The sequence below is a fragment of the Leucopleurus acutus genome, assembly GCF_964270905.1.
Source record: "Leucopleurus acutus genome assembly, chromosome: 12".
In the NCBI taxonomy this organism is placed as follows: domain Eukaryota; kingdom Metazoa; phylum Chordata; class Mammalia; order Artiodactyla; family Delphinidae; genus Leucopleurus; species Leucopleurus acutus.
Window position 1 is genome coordinate 62,645,095 of NC_139154.1, and position 13,827 is coordinate 62,658,921.

The 13,827-nt window shown below is 38.0% G+C and overlaps 1 protein-coding gene across 2 annotated transcripts in view; it reads left to right on the forward strand.

The window, feature by feature from the left end:
• The window catches only part of DYNC2LI1 (dynein cytoplasmic 2 light intermediate chain 1), a 45,822-nt gene continuing 31,995 nt past the window's right edge, over positions 1 to 13,827 (forward strand). For both annotated transcript variants that reach the window (XM_082851792.1, XM_082851791.1), the window contains exons 1-2: positions 1 to 91; positions 1,978 to 2,095. In XM_082851792.1, the coding sequence (XP_082707918.1) occupies positions 84 to 91; positions 1,978 to 2,095 (126 nt within the window). In that variant the 5' untranslated portion in view covers positions 1 to 83. The remainder of the gene's footprint in view (positions 92 to 1,977; positions 2,096 to 13,827) is intronic.

Below are 13,827 nucleotides of genomic sequence, written 5' to 3' on the forward strand. Positions count from 1 at the left end.
CGGCCTCGCGCAGAGCTCGCGGTCCCGCTGATTCTAGGCTGGACCCTGCGCGGAGACCACGACAGTGGGGCGGCCGAGCCACGATGCCCAGGTATCCCTGCAACCCTGCTTGCGCCTGGCTTATGCTCCCCTCGAGAGCCTCCCTTCTTTCCCAGCCCAGCCAGGAAGGGGTGGAGATGGGGGAGGGGTGGAGGGAGAGGCCGCTGCGGGTATATTTGGGGAGAGGAGATCCTCGCGGGACCCGTTGGTGGAAGAAAATTGTGAGTTCGTCCTCTTTGCAATTCCTGTCTTGTTGGTCAAGGATCCGTAGGCACTATCCTTGAGAGTGTGGATTCTGCCGAAAGCAAGTAGAAAAGTTCCCCATGTGGAAAAGTTAAGAGATTTTGAAAGATCATTCAACTCCAGTTATTCACTTTTTCAATAAGAGTTTCTCGAGGGTTAGGGAATGTTTTAGGAACAGTTTCAGGCGGTGAACCAGACCACAAGCCACTTCCTCAGGGACCTCGGCTCCGGGTGCAGGAGTTCACGACAACAATAAATGAGCCTAACTTGTGAAGGCACTGTGAAGAATGTAAGGTCATATATAAACGGGCAGCAGGGGTGGGGGTGGGATTTTAATCACCTATCAAATACATTTTAGCTCTTCAGTTCTATGATGTCTATTTTAGTTGCTTGTTCTCAAGGTCATACCTAAACCTTCTCTAAACGACTTATGAAGACATCGGGAGAGATGAGTCCTGGAGTCCATCACAGAGCAGGGAAGTCTGTTTTTCTCACATGGTGGATGGGCGGTGTGACCTCTATTGAGTTTATGAACCTTAAGCTTCCCATCACGGTTTAATTGGTTACAACACCTCCTTCTCTCTTTTCTGCTGGGAACTTGGAAAGAAGATAATCACAATAATGAAGAAATAGTGTGTAATTGAAGAGCAAACAGGCCCGGACTGAGCTCTTAGGGGCTCACCTGTGAAATAAATGTGTGAATTTTAGTGCAGACATTTAGGGACACCTGTTTTGCTCTTTTCTAACCCCCTTTTTTTCATTCCTGGTTCTTGAATAATAATGATTATAAACAGTCACTGATTTTAGGTGATTATGTATAGGCCAGGCCCTAACCTAAATGAATTATCACATTTGAACAGTCATGGCAATCCTATGATGTTGGTATTCTTTTTTATCAGCATTTTAGAGGTGAAGAAACAGGTGAGCCTGGGGACTAGCACAGCAGCTTTCATATATTAGGCGCTCAAGAAATACTTGTTGACTTAATAAAGCAATGAAGGATCCAGAGAGGTTAGGTAATTTGCTCAAGTTGGCATACTCTATGTAGAAAGTAGTAGATTCGAGCTTGTAACACATCAAATCTTTCTCATGTATTTTTAGTTCAATACTCCATAATTCATTTAGGCTTTACTTTAAAAAAAAAGATATAATCTTATTTGTATAAAATTATATGAGTGTGTAGAGAGGTAAATGAAAAGATGATTTTCAAAAGTGATTTTAGGTGATTTTCCCCCTTTTTTATATTTTAAAAAAGGAATCTTGAGCCAAAAAATATATAATTTAAAAAACAAAGCCAAAAACTTTCAGGGGGCAAAGATTATGTGGTACACTGGCTTTACACATTCCCCCTTTTCCTAGATGTTGGTGGTTTTCAAGTTGTGCGTTTCCAAAAGTCATTGTACATTCATGTGTGTCTGAGACGCTAACACACACAGCTTTCAGCCTTGCCCGGAAGCCCCCAAATCAGACAACCTCAAATCCTGGCAATAAATACTCTGCTTATCATTTTCTGCTTCAATCTAGTACAAAGAGAATGACTAATCCTCCGAAGTTTTACCAGTAAATTGTCCCCCCCCAAAATGATGTTGATTTGTTTTATAAATCTGACTGAAATAAATTTTCTTTGGGCTGGAAAGAAATTTTTGAAAGGATTCTTTTTTGTTTCTCTGAATTTTGGTTTTCTGCCTCATATAGTGAAACTCTCTGGGAAATCGCAAGAGCTGAAGTGGAAAAACGGGGAAGTAATGGAAGTGAAGGCAATGGAGTTGAAACTGGAGAAAAGTCTGTTTTCTTCATTGGCAGTAAAAACGGGGTAATGCATTTTTTCCTACTTTTTTTTTTCCCAAGTATTATAATGATTTAACAACCAGTGGTAAAATTTATTGTAATACTTTGATAAAAATTTAGGTACTTCAACCCTTTAACCAGATGACCAGTCTCTGGCCTGCTGGTTACATTGGATCTGGTTGGGCCCTGCTCACAGGTGGGTAGGGACTAACACCCAGCCTTTCTCTTCTTGTCAAGCGGTGTGTCCTGACCTGGGCCACAGCAGCCCAGAGGAAGGGGCATGTGTTTCTGACTAGACAGCCCAGAGGAGTTATCTTTTCCCAGTTTTCACAGTCACCATAAATATTGATACTATTCCGATGGTCATATTTATAGGTAACTTGTACAGCTGAAACAAGCATATAGATAATAAAAACATGAACCATATAGAGTATAATATGTTTAACTTTCACTGTCTTAAACTAGTGTCACAGAAATAGAAGGAAACTTGAAGATATCTACTCTTCTTTTTTTTTTTTTTTTTTTTTGGTGGTACGCGGGCCTCTTAGCTCCGGATGCGCAGGCTCAGCGGCCATGGCTCATGGGCCCAGCCACTCCGCAGCATGTGGGATCTTCCCGGACTGGGGCATGAACCCGTGTCCCCTGCATCGGCAGGCAGACTCTCAACCACTGCACCACCAGGGAAGCCCTACTCTTCTTTTTTTTTAAGGTGATATACTGTTTTTTTTAAATAAATTTATTTATTTTATTTTTGGCTGCGTTGGGTCTTTGTTGCTGTGTGCGAGCTTTCTTTGGTTGCGGTGAGTGGGGACTACTCTTTGTTGTGGTGCACGGGCTTCTCGTTGTAGTGCATGGGCTTCCCACTGCAGTGGCTTCTCTTGTTGTGGATCATGGGGCTATAGAGCACAGGCTCAGTAGTTGTGGCGTACGGGCTCAGTAGTTGTGGCTCGCGGGCTCTAGAGCACAGACTCAGTAGTTGTGGCGCACGGGCTTAACTGCTCCGCGGCATGTGGGATCTTCCCGGACCAGGGCTCAAACCCATGTCCCCTGCATTGGCAGGGGGATTCTTAACCACTGTGCCACCAGGGAAGCCCTAGTCTACTCTTCTGCAATAGAGATTCTTACTCTGGGATCCATGGAGGTACTTCTTGGGGTCTGTGAACTCCCTAGAAATGTATGCAGAATTGTGTGTGATTGTGCACTGGTGCTTTTTTTTTTTTTTAATGAGCAATTAGATTCCCCCAGGGTTCTAGTCACTCTAAACAGTGGTTGTATGGTCTAGGTTTGAATATTTCCAGCAATGGGGGTGTTCTCTTTTACAAGGCAGGCTGTTTCCGTTTTTGTTTCTAGAAAATCCTAGTTACAAAGCCTAGTTGCTGGAAAATTGCAGTCTGTTCCATTGTAACATCCACCCCTTGGTTTGAATTCTGACCTGTAAAAGTATGAGAGTAAGTCTAATTTTACTCTTCTACTTGTTAAACCTTCAGATATTTTAAAATTACCCTTCTAATAGTTCTGGCAACCACCTTGTCTCCCTGAGTCTTTCTGTTTCGGCTTTAACGTTTCTTTCAGCCATGCCTCTGTGTCAGGGACTCTATATCAGTCAGTCATGGATTGTCTTATCTGGGGTGATTCTAATGTGTATTTCTCAGGATGGAACAGAATTTTTGAGGTTTTCCTTAACAACTGTAGAAGGTTTAGACACTGTCCATGTCATGGACTCTACACGTCATGGATTATCTATCTGTCATAATCCTAGTAACTCAACTGGAATTATTCTAATGTGAAATTCTCAGGATAAAACAGAATTTTTCAGGTTTTGCTTACCTACTGTCAACTAGAGCAGGTCTGCCAGCTTCTCGGTTGCCAGATGCCGTGTTCCTGTTACTGTACAGAAAAATATTAGTAATCACATAACCCTGCTCACTAAGTTTGAGCTTAGGGTCTGCAAGCCTTTTTCATTTATGATGTTGTTTTGTCCTTAATTTTATTAGACTGGATCTTTTGTTACAGTCTGTTTTTATTGTTATCTTAAATTACTTTTATTAAAGTAATTCATGTATGTGGTTTAAGAACTTAAAGACTATCAAAAGATAAATGAACTTATTTACAAAACAGAAATAGACTCACAGACATAGAAAACAAACTTGTGCAGACTTCCCTGGCTGTCCAGTGTTTAAGACTTATCCTTCCAGGGCAGGGGGTGCCGGTTCGATCCCTAATCCGGAGCTAAGATCCCACATGCCTCGTGGCCAAAAAACCAAAACATAAAACAGAAGCAATATTGTAACAAATTCAATAAAGACTTTAAAAATGGTCCACATCAAAAAAATCTTTAAAGAGAAACGAAAACAGGGCTTCCCTGGTGGCGCAGTGGTTGAGAGTCCGCCTGCCGATGCAGGGGACATGGGTTCGTGACCCGGTCCGGGAAGATCCCACATGCCGTGGAGCGGCTGGGCCCGTGAGCCATGGCCGCTGAGCCTGCGCGTCCGGAGCCCGTGCTCCGCAACGGGAGAGGCCACAACAGTGAGAGGCCCGCGTACCGCAAAAAATAAATAAATAAAAAGAAAAGAAAAACTTATGGTTACTAAAGTGGATAGCGGAAGGAGGGGCGATAAATTAGGAGTTTAGGATTAACATACACGTGCTACTATATATAAAATAGATAACCAAGGACCTGTTGTATAGCACAGGGAACTGTACTCAATATCTTATAATAACCTATAATGGAAAAGAATCTGGAAAAAAGACATGATTTTCTTCTTTCCTTGATATTTTAATACTGCATTAATTTGTCAGAATCAAAAAAAATCATTTGGTCATCTCAGTAGATTAGAAAAGCATTCAATAAAATTCAACACCTGGGGCAACTAACTTAGCAAACTAGGAATAGAAAAGAAACTTCTTAATCTTATATAGACTATTATTAAAGTACCTCCATCAAATGATGTACCATAATTGATTTAACACAGTTTGCCTACTTTTGGATATTTGGACTCCCTCCTGTGTTTATTCAACAATTATAATTTATGCTATGATGAACATCTTTATGTATGTTGATCAAGTTGCTTAATCTCTCTGTGTCTGTTTCCTCATGTATAAGATGAAAATAAAATACACCTACCTTAAAAAAAAAAAGAGTACCAAAGGTACATAAAGTAAAATAACAAATCTCTCCACATCATTCAGAATCTCTCCTCAAAGCCACAATTTTCATATCTTTTACGTTTCTTCTGTAATTTACTTCTGTATTTCTGAATAATGTGCTTATGGGCTGTTTCCAGACTTTGAATATTATACACTATCTGTTGAATTTCTGATAATAGTAGAAAAGTATTTACTTCCCCATCTCTCTCAAACTCCCACTTCTAGTAATATCATTGCTATTATCATTTTGGGCTGAATGCTATTATCATGTTGGGCTGAATCAATATTCAGCGTTAGTTTATTTTATTATAAGTGTCTAAATCATTTTTGCTGGTGTGCCAAGTGCAAATCTGTGATATTTCCTTTCTCAAGTAACTTTTTCCTGAAGTTTAAAACTTCTTTGTTTTTTATTTGCCTAGTTTTTATATGTACCTTAGTTTTTACATGCATTAGTTATCTATTGCTACATAATAAATTACCTCAAAACTTATCAGCTTTTAAAACAACAGTCATTATCTCACCCAGTTTCTGAGGGTCTGGACTCTGAGAGCACCTTAGTTGGGTGGTTCTGCTTAAGAATTTTCATAAAGTTGTAGTCAAGATGTCATCTGGGACTAAAGTTATTTCTCGCCTGGAGAAATAACTTTAGTTATTTCTAAATAACTAAACTGGAGATTCTCTAAACTGGAGAATCAGTTTCCAGGCTCCTCAACATGATTGCTGGCAAGAGGCATCATTTTCTTGCTGGCTCTTGGCCAGAGGCTTTAGTTCTTTGCCATGTGGACCTCTCAACAAGGCTGCATACAGCATGGCAGCTTGCTTCCTCCAGAGTGAGAGATCAAAAGTGAGAGGTTACCTGAGACAGAGGCTACAGTCTTTTATAACCTAATTTTGGAAGCGACATGCCATCACTTCTGCCATATGCTGTTGGTCAAAAAGGGCAGTGCAGTGTGTGAGGGACTACAGATGGGTGTGAATACCAGGAGGTGGGGCTCATTTGGGACCATCCCTTTTTAAAAATTTTTATTTTATATTGGAGTATAGTTGATTTACAATGTTGTGTTAGTTTCAGGTGTACAGCGAAGTGATTCAGTTGTACATATACATACATCCATTCTTTTTCAGATTCTTTTCCCACATAAGTTATTACAGAATATTGAGTAGAGGTACCTGTGCTATACAGTAGGTCCTTGTTGATTATCTATTTTAAATATAGTAGTGTGTTTATGTTAATCCCAAACTCCTAATTTATCCCTTCTGTCACCTTTCCCCTTTGGTAACAATAAGTTTGTTTTTGAAAACTGTGAATCTGTTTCTGTTTTGTAAATAAGTACATTTGTATCGTTTTTTTAGATTCCACATATAAATGATAGCATATGATATTTGTCTTTGTCTGACTTACTTCACTTAGTTGAATAATCTCCAGGTCCATCCATGTTGCTGCAAATGGCGTTATTTCATTCTTTTTTTTTATGGCTGAGTAATAGTCCATTGTGTGTGTGTGTGTGTGTGTGTATATATATATATATATATATATATATATATATATATACCACATCTTCTTTATCCATTCCTCTGTTGATGGACATTTAGGTTGCTTCCATGTCTTGGCATGAACATCATAAATAGTGTTGCATGAACATCAGGTTGCATGTATCTTTCCAAATTATGGTTTTCTCCAGATATATGCCCAGGAGTGGGATTGCTAGACTGTATGGTAGCTCTATTTTAGTTTGTTAAGGAACCTCCATACTGTTCTCCATAGTGGTTGTACCAATTTATATTCCCATCAAGGTGTAGGACGGTTCCCTTTTCTCCACACCCTCTCCAGCACTTATTGTTTGTAGACTTTTTGATGATGGCCATTCTGACCAGAGTGAGGTGATACCTCATTGTAGTTTTGGTTTGCATTTCTCTGATAATTACTGATGTTGAGCATCTTTTTATGTGCTTTTGGCAATCTGTGTGTCTTCTTTGGTGAAATATCTATTTAGGTCTTCTGCCCATTTTTTGATTGGGTTTGTTTGGTTTTTTTGATATTGAGCTATTTGTATATTTTGGAGATTCATTCCTTGTCACATCATTTGCAAATATTTTCTCCCATTCTGAGAGTTGCCTTTGTATTTTCTTTAAAGTTTACTTTGCTGTGCAAAAGCTTTTAAGTTTACTTAGTTCCCATTTGTTATTTTCATTACTCTAGGAGGTGGATCTAGAAGTGTTTTGCCTATGTTTCCCTCTAAGAGTTTGATAGTATCTGGCCTTACATTTAGGTCTTTAATCCATTTTTAGTTTATTTTTGGTGTGGTGCTAGAGAATGTTTTAATTTCCTTCTTTTATGTATAGCTGTCCAGTTTTCCCAGCACCACTTACTGAAGAGACTGTCTTTTCTTCATTGTATGTTCTTGCCTCCTTTGTTGTAGATTAATTGACCATAGGTGCGTGCGTTTGTTTCTGGACTTTCTATCCTGTTCCATTGATCTATATTTCTATAGGAGCCTTATTCCGCCAGCTCTTTTTTTCTTTCTCAGGATTGCTTTGGCTATTCGGGGTCTTTTTTGTTTCTATACAAATTTTAATTTTTTTTGTTCTAGTTCTGTGAAAAATGCCATTGGTAATTTGATAGGGATTATATTGAGTCTGTAGATTGCCCTGGGTAGTAAAGTCATTTTGACAGTATTGATTCCTCTAGTCCAAGAACATGGTATAATCTCTCCATCTGTTTGTGTCATCTTCAATTTCTTTTATCAGCATCTTACACTTTTCAGGGTACAGGCCTTTTGCCTTCTTAGGTAGGTTTATTCCTAAGTATTTTATTCTTCTTTATGTGATGGTAAATGGGATTGTTTCTTTAATTTCTCTTTCTGATATTTCATTGTTAGTGTATAGAAATGCAACAGATTTCTGTGTATTAATTTTGTATTCTGCAACTTTACTGAATTCATTGATGAGCTCTAGTAGTTTTCTGGTAGCATCTTTAGGATTTTCTACATGTAGTATCATGTCATCTGCAAACAGTGACAGTTTTACTTCTTCTTTTCCAGTTTGGATTCCTTTTATTTCTTTTTCTTCTCTGATTGTCATGGCTAGGACTTCCAGAACTATGTTGAATAACAGTGGTGAGAGTGGACATCCTAGTCTACTTCCTGATCTTAGAGGAAATGCTCTCAGCTTTTCACAGTTGAGTACGATGTTAGCTGTGGGTTTGTCATACATGACAAACCCATTTTATTTTTTATGTTGAGGTAGTTTATTTATGTTGAGGTACTTTATTATGTTGAGGTAGTTTCCCTCTATGCCCACTTTCTGGAGAGTTTTTATAAATGGGTGTTGATTTTTATCAAAAGCTTTTTCTGCATCTATTAAGATGATCATATGGTTTTTATTCTTCAATTTGTTAATTTGGTGTATCACACTGACCAATTTGTGGGTGTTGAAAAATCATTGCATCCCTGGGTTAAATCCTACTTTCATGATCATGGTGTATGATTCTTTTAATGTATTGTTGGATTTGGTTTGCAAGTATTTTGTTGCAGATTTTTGCATCTATGTTCATCAGTGATATTGGCCTGTAATTTTCTTTTTTGTGTGGTCTGGTTTTGGTATCAGGGTGATGGTGGCCTTGTAGAATGAGTTTAGGAGTTTTCCTTCCTCTGCAATTTTTGGAAGAGTTTCAGAAGGATAGTTGTTAACTCTCCTGTAAATGTTTGATAGAATTTGCCTGTGAAGCCATCTGGTCCTGGACTTCTGTTTGTTGGTAGTTTTTTAAATCACAGTTTCAATTTCAGTACTTGTGATTGGTCTGTTCCTATTTTCTATTTCTTCCTGGTTCAGTCTTGGAAGATCGTACCTTTCTAAGAATTTGTCCATTTCTTCTAGGTTGTCCATTTTATTGGCATATAGTTGCTTGTGGTAGTCTCTTATGATCCTTTGTGGTGTCAGTTGTATCTTCTCCTTTTTCATTTCTTATTTTCTTGATTTGAGCCCTCTCCCTTTTTTTCTTGATAAGTCTGGCTAAAGGTTTATCAATTTGTTTATCTTTTCAAAGAACCAGCTTTTAGTTTTATTGATCTTTTTTATTGTTTTCATCTCTATTTCATTTATTTCTGCTCTGACCTTTATGATTTCTTTCCTTCTACTGACTATGGGTTTTGTTTGTTCTTCTTTCTTTAGTTGCTTTAGGTATAAGGTTAGGTTGTTTGAGAGTTTTCTTGTTCCTGAGGTAAGATTGTATTGCTATAAACTTCCCTCTTAGAACTGCTTTTGCTGCGTCCCATAGATTTTGGTTTTTGTTTGTTTCTTTGTTTTAATTTTATTAATTTTTTACACAGCAGGTCGTTATAAGTCATCAGTTCTATACACAACAGTGTATACATGTCAATCCCAATCGCCCAATTCATCACACCACCACCACCACCACCCGCCGCTTTCCCCCATTCGTGTTCATACGTTTGTTCTCTACTTCTGTGTCTCAATTTCTGCTCTGCAAACCAGTTCATCTGTACCATTTTCTAGGTTCCACTTATATGTGTTAATATATGATATTTGTTTTTCTCCTTCTGACTTGCTTCACTCTGTATGACAGTCTCTAGATGCATCCACGTCTCTACAAATGACCCAATTCCTTTCTTTTTTATGGCTGAGTAATATTCCATTGTATATATGTACCACATCTTCTCTATCCATTCATCTCTTGATGGGCATTTAGGTTGCTTCCATGACCTGGCTATTGTAAATAGTGCTGCAGTGAACATTGGGGTGCATGTGTCTTTTTGAATTATGATTTTCTCTGGTTATATGCCCAGTAGTGGGATTGCTGGATCATATGGTAATTCTATTTTTAGTTTTTTAAGGAACCTCCATACTGTTCTCCATAGTGGCTGTATCAATTTACATTCCTACCAACAGTGCAGGAGGGTTCCCTTTTCTCCACACCCTCTCCAGCATTTGTTGTTTGTAGATTTTCTGATGATACCCATTCTAACTGATGTGAGGTGATACCTCAATTTAGTTTTGATTTGCATTTCTCTAACAATTAGTGATGTTGAGCAGCTTTTCTTGTGCCTCTTGGCCATCTGTATGTCTTCTTTGGAGAAATGTATATTTAGGTCTTCTGCCCATTTTTGGATTGGGTTGTTTGTTTTTTTAATATTAAGCTGCATGAGCTGTTTATATGTTTTGGAGATTAATCCTTTGTCCATTGATTTGTTTGCAAATATTTTCTCCCATTCTGAGGGTTGTCTTTTCATCTTGTTTATGGTTTCCTTTGCTGTGCAAAAGCTTTTAAGTTTCATTAGGTCCCATTTGTTTATTTTTGGTTTTATTTCCATTACTCTAGGAGGTGTATCAAAAAAGATCTTGCTGTGATTTATGTCAAAGAGTGTTCTTCCTATGCTTTCCTCTAAGAGTTTTATAGTGCCTGGTCTTACATTTAGGTCTCTAATCCATGTTGAGTTTATTTTTGTGTATGGTGTTAGGGAGTGTTCTAATTTCATTCTTTTACATGGAGCTGTCCAGTTTTCCCAGCACCACTTGTTTAAGAGACTGTCTTTTCTCCATTGTATGTCCTTGCCTCCTTTGTCATAGATTAGTTGACCATAGGTGCGTGGGTTTATCTCTGGACTTTCTATCCTGTTCCACTGATCTATAATTCTGTTTTTGTGCCAGTACCATACTGTCTTGATTACTGTAGCTTTGTAGTATAGTCTGAAGTCAGGGAGTCTGATTCCTCCAGCTCTGTTTTTTCCCCTCAAGACTGCTTTGGCTATACGGGGTCCTTTGTGTCTCCATACAAATTTTGAGATTTTTTGTTCTAGTTCTGTAAAAAATGCCGTTGGTAATTTGATAGGGATTGCATTGAATCTGTAGATTGCTTTGGGTAGTATAGTCATTTTTCACAGTATTGATTCTTCCAATCCAAGAACATGGTATATCTCTCCATCTGTTTGTATCATCTTTAATTTCTTTCATCAGTGTCTTATAGTTTTCTGCATACAGGTCTTTTGTCTCCCTAGGTAGGTTTATTCCTAGGTATTTTATTCTTTTTGTTGCAGTGGTAAATGGGAGTGTTTCCTTAATTTCTCTTTCAGATTTTTTATCATTAGTGTATAGGAATTTGCAAGAGATGCAGAGATTTCTGTGCATTAATTTTGTATCCTGCAACTTTACCAAATTCATTGATTAGCTCCAGTAGTTTTCTGGTGGCATCTTTAGGATTCTCTATGTATAGTATCATGTCATCTGCAAACAGTGACAGTTTTACTTCTTCTTTTCCAGTTTGGATTCCTTTTATTTCTTTTTCTTTTCTGATTGCCATGGCTAGGACTTCCATAACTATGTTGAATAATAGTGGTGAGAGTGGACATCCTTGTCTTGTTCCTGACCTTAGGGGAAATGCTTTCAGTTTTTCACCATTGAGAATGAAGTTTGCTGTGGGTTTGTCATATATGGCCTTTATTATGTTGAGGTAGGTTCCCTCTATGCCCACTTTCTGGAGAGTTTTTATCATAAATGGGTGTGGAATTTTGTCAAAAACTTTTTCTGCATCTGTTGAGATAATCATATGGTTTTTATTCAGTTTGTTAATATGGTGTATCACATTGATTTGTGTATATTGAAGAATCCTTGCATCCCTGGGATAAATCCCACTTGATCATGGTGTATGATCCTTTTAATGTGTTGTTGGATTCTGTTTGCTAGTATTTTGTTGAGGATTTTTACATCTATATTCATCAGTTATATTGGTCTATAATTTTCTTTTTTTGTAGTAGCTTTGTCTGGTTTTGGTATCAGGGTGATGGTGGCCTCATAGAATGAGTTCGGGGGTTTTCCTTCTTCTGCAATTTTTTGGAAGACTTTGAGAAGGATGGGTGTTAGCTCTTCTCTAAATGTTTGATAGAATTCACCTGTGAAGCCATCTGGTCCTGCACTTTTGTTTGTTGGAAGATTTTTTTCTATAGCTTTTTAATATGATTTTTTAAATTAATTAATTAATTTAATTTATTTATTTTTGGCTGCGTTGGGTCTTCCTTGCTGCGTGTGTGCTTTCTCTAGTTGTGGCGAATGGGGGCTACTCTTCATTGCCGTGCGCGGGCTTCTCATTGCGGTGGATTCTCTTGTTATGGAGCATGGGCTCTAGTCACGCGAGCTTCAGTAGTTGTGGCTCGCGGGCTCTAGAGTGCAGGCTCAGTAGTTGTGGCGCCTGGGCTTCGTTGCTCCGTGGCATGTGGGACCTTCCCACACCAGGGCTCGAACCCGATCCCCTGCATCGGCAGGTGGATTCTTAACCACTGCACCACCAGGGAAGCCCTTGTTGGAAGCATTTTAATCACAGTTTCAATTTCATTACTTGTGAATGGTCTGTTCATATTTTCTATTTCTCGTTCAGTCTTTGAAGGTTATACCTTTCTAAGAATTTGTCCATTTCTTCCAGGTTGTCCCTTTTATTAGCATAGAGTTGCTTGTAGTAGTCTCTTGGGATGCTTTGTATTTCTGTGGTGTCTGTTGTAACTTCTTTTTCATTTCTAATTTTATTGATTTGAGTCCTCTCCCTCTTTTTCTTGGTGAGTCTGGCTAATTGTTTATCCATTTTGTTTATCTTCTCAAAGAACCAGCTTTTAGTTTTATTGACCTTTGCTGTTGTTTTCTTTGTTTCTATTTCATTTATTTCTGCTCTGATCTTGATGATTTCTTTCCTTCTGCTAACTTTGGGTTTTGTTTGTTCTTCTTTCTCTAGTTCCTTTAGGTGTAACATTAGATTGTTTATTTGAGATTTTTCTTGTTTCTTGAGGTAGGCTTGTATGGCTGTAAACTTCCCTTTTAGAACTGCTTTTACTGCATCTCATAGGTTTTGGATTGTCGTGTTTTCATTGTCATTTGTTTCTAGGTATTTTTTGATTTCCTCTTTGATTTCTTCAGTGATCTCTTGGTTATTTAGTAACGTATTGTTTAGCCTCCATGTGTTTGTGTTTTTTACGTTTTCTTCCCTTTAATTGATTTCTAATCTCATAGCATTGTAGTCAGAAAAGATGCTTGATATGATTTCTACTGTCTTAAATTTACTGAGGCTTGATTTGTGACCCAGGATGTGCTCTATCCTGGAGAATATTCCGTGCGCACTTGAGAAGAAAGTGTAATCTGCTGTTTTTGGATGGAATGTCCTATAAATATCAATTAAATCTATTTGGTCTATTGTGTCATTTAAAGCTTCTGTTTCCTTATTTATTTTCATTTTGGATGATCTGTCCATTGGTGTAAGTGAGGTTTTAAAGTTCCCCACTATTATTGTGTTACTGTCGTTTTCCTGTTTTACAGCTGTTAGCAGTTGCCTTATGTATTGAGGTGCTCCTGTGTTGGGTGCATATATATTTATAATTGTTATATCTTCTTTTTTGGATTGATTCCTTTATCATTATGTAGTATCCTTTCTTGTCTCTTGTAACATTCTTTATTTTAAAGTCTATTTTATCTGATATGAGTATTGCTACTCCAGCTTTCTTTTGATTTCCATTTGCATGGAATATCTTTTTCCATCCCCTCACTTTCAGTCTCTGTATGTGTCCCTAGGTCTGAAGTGGGTCTCTTGTATACAGCATATAGATGGGTCTTGTTTTA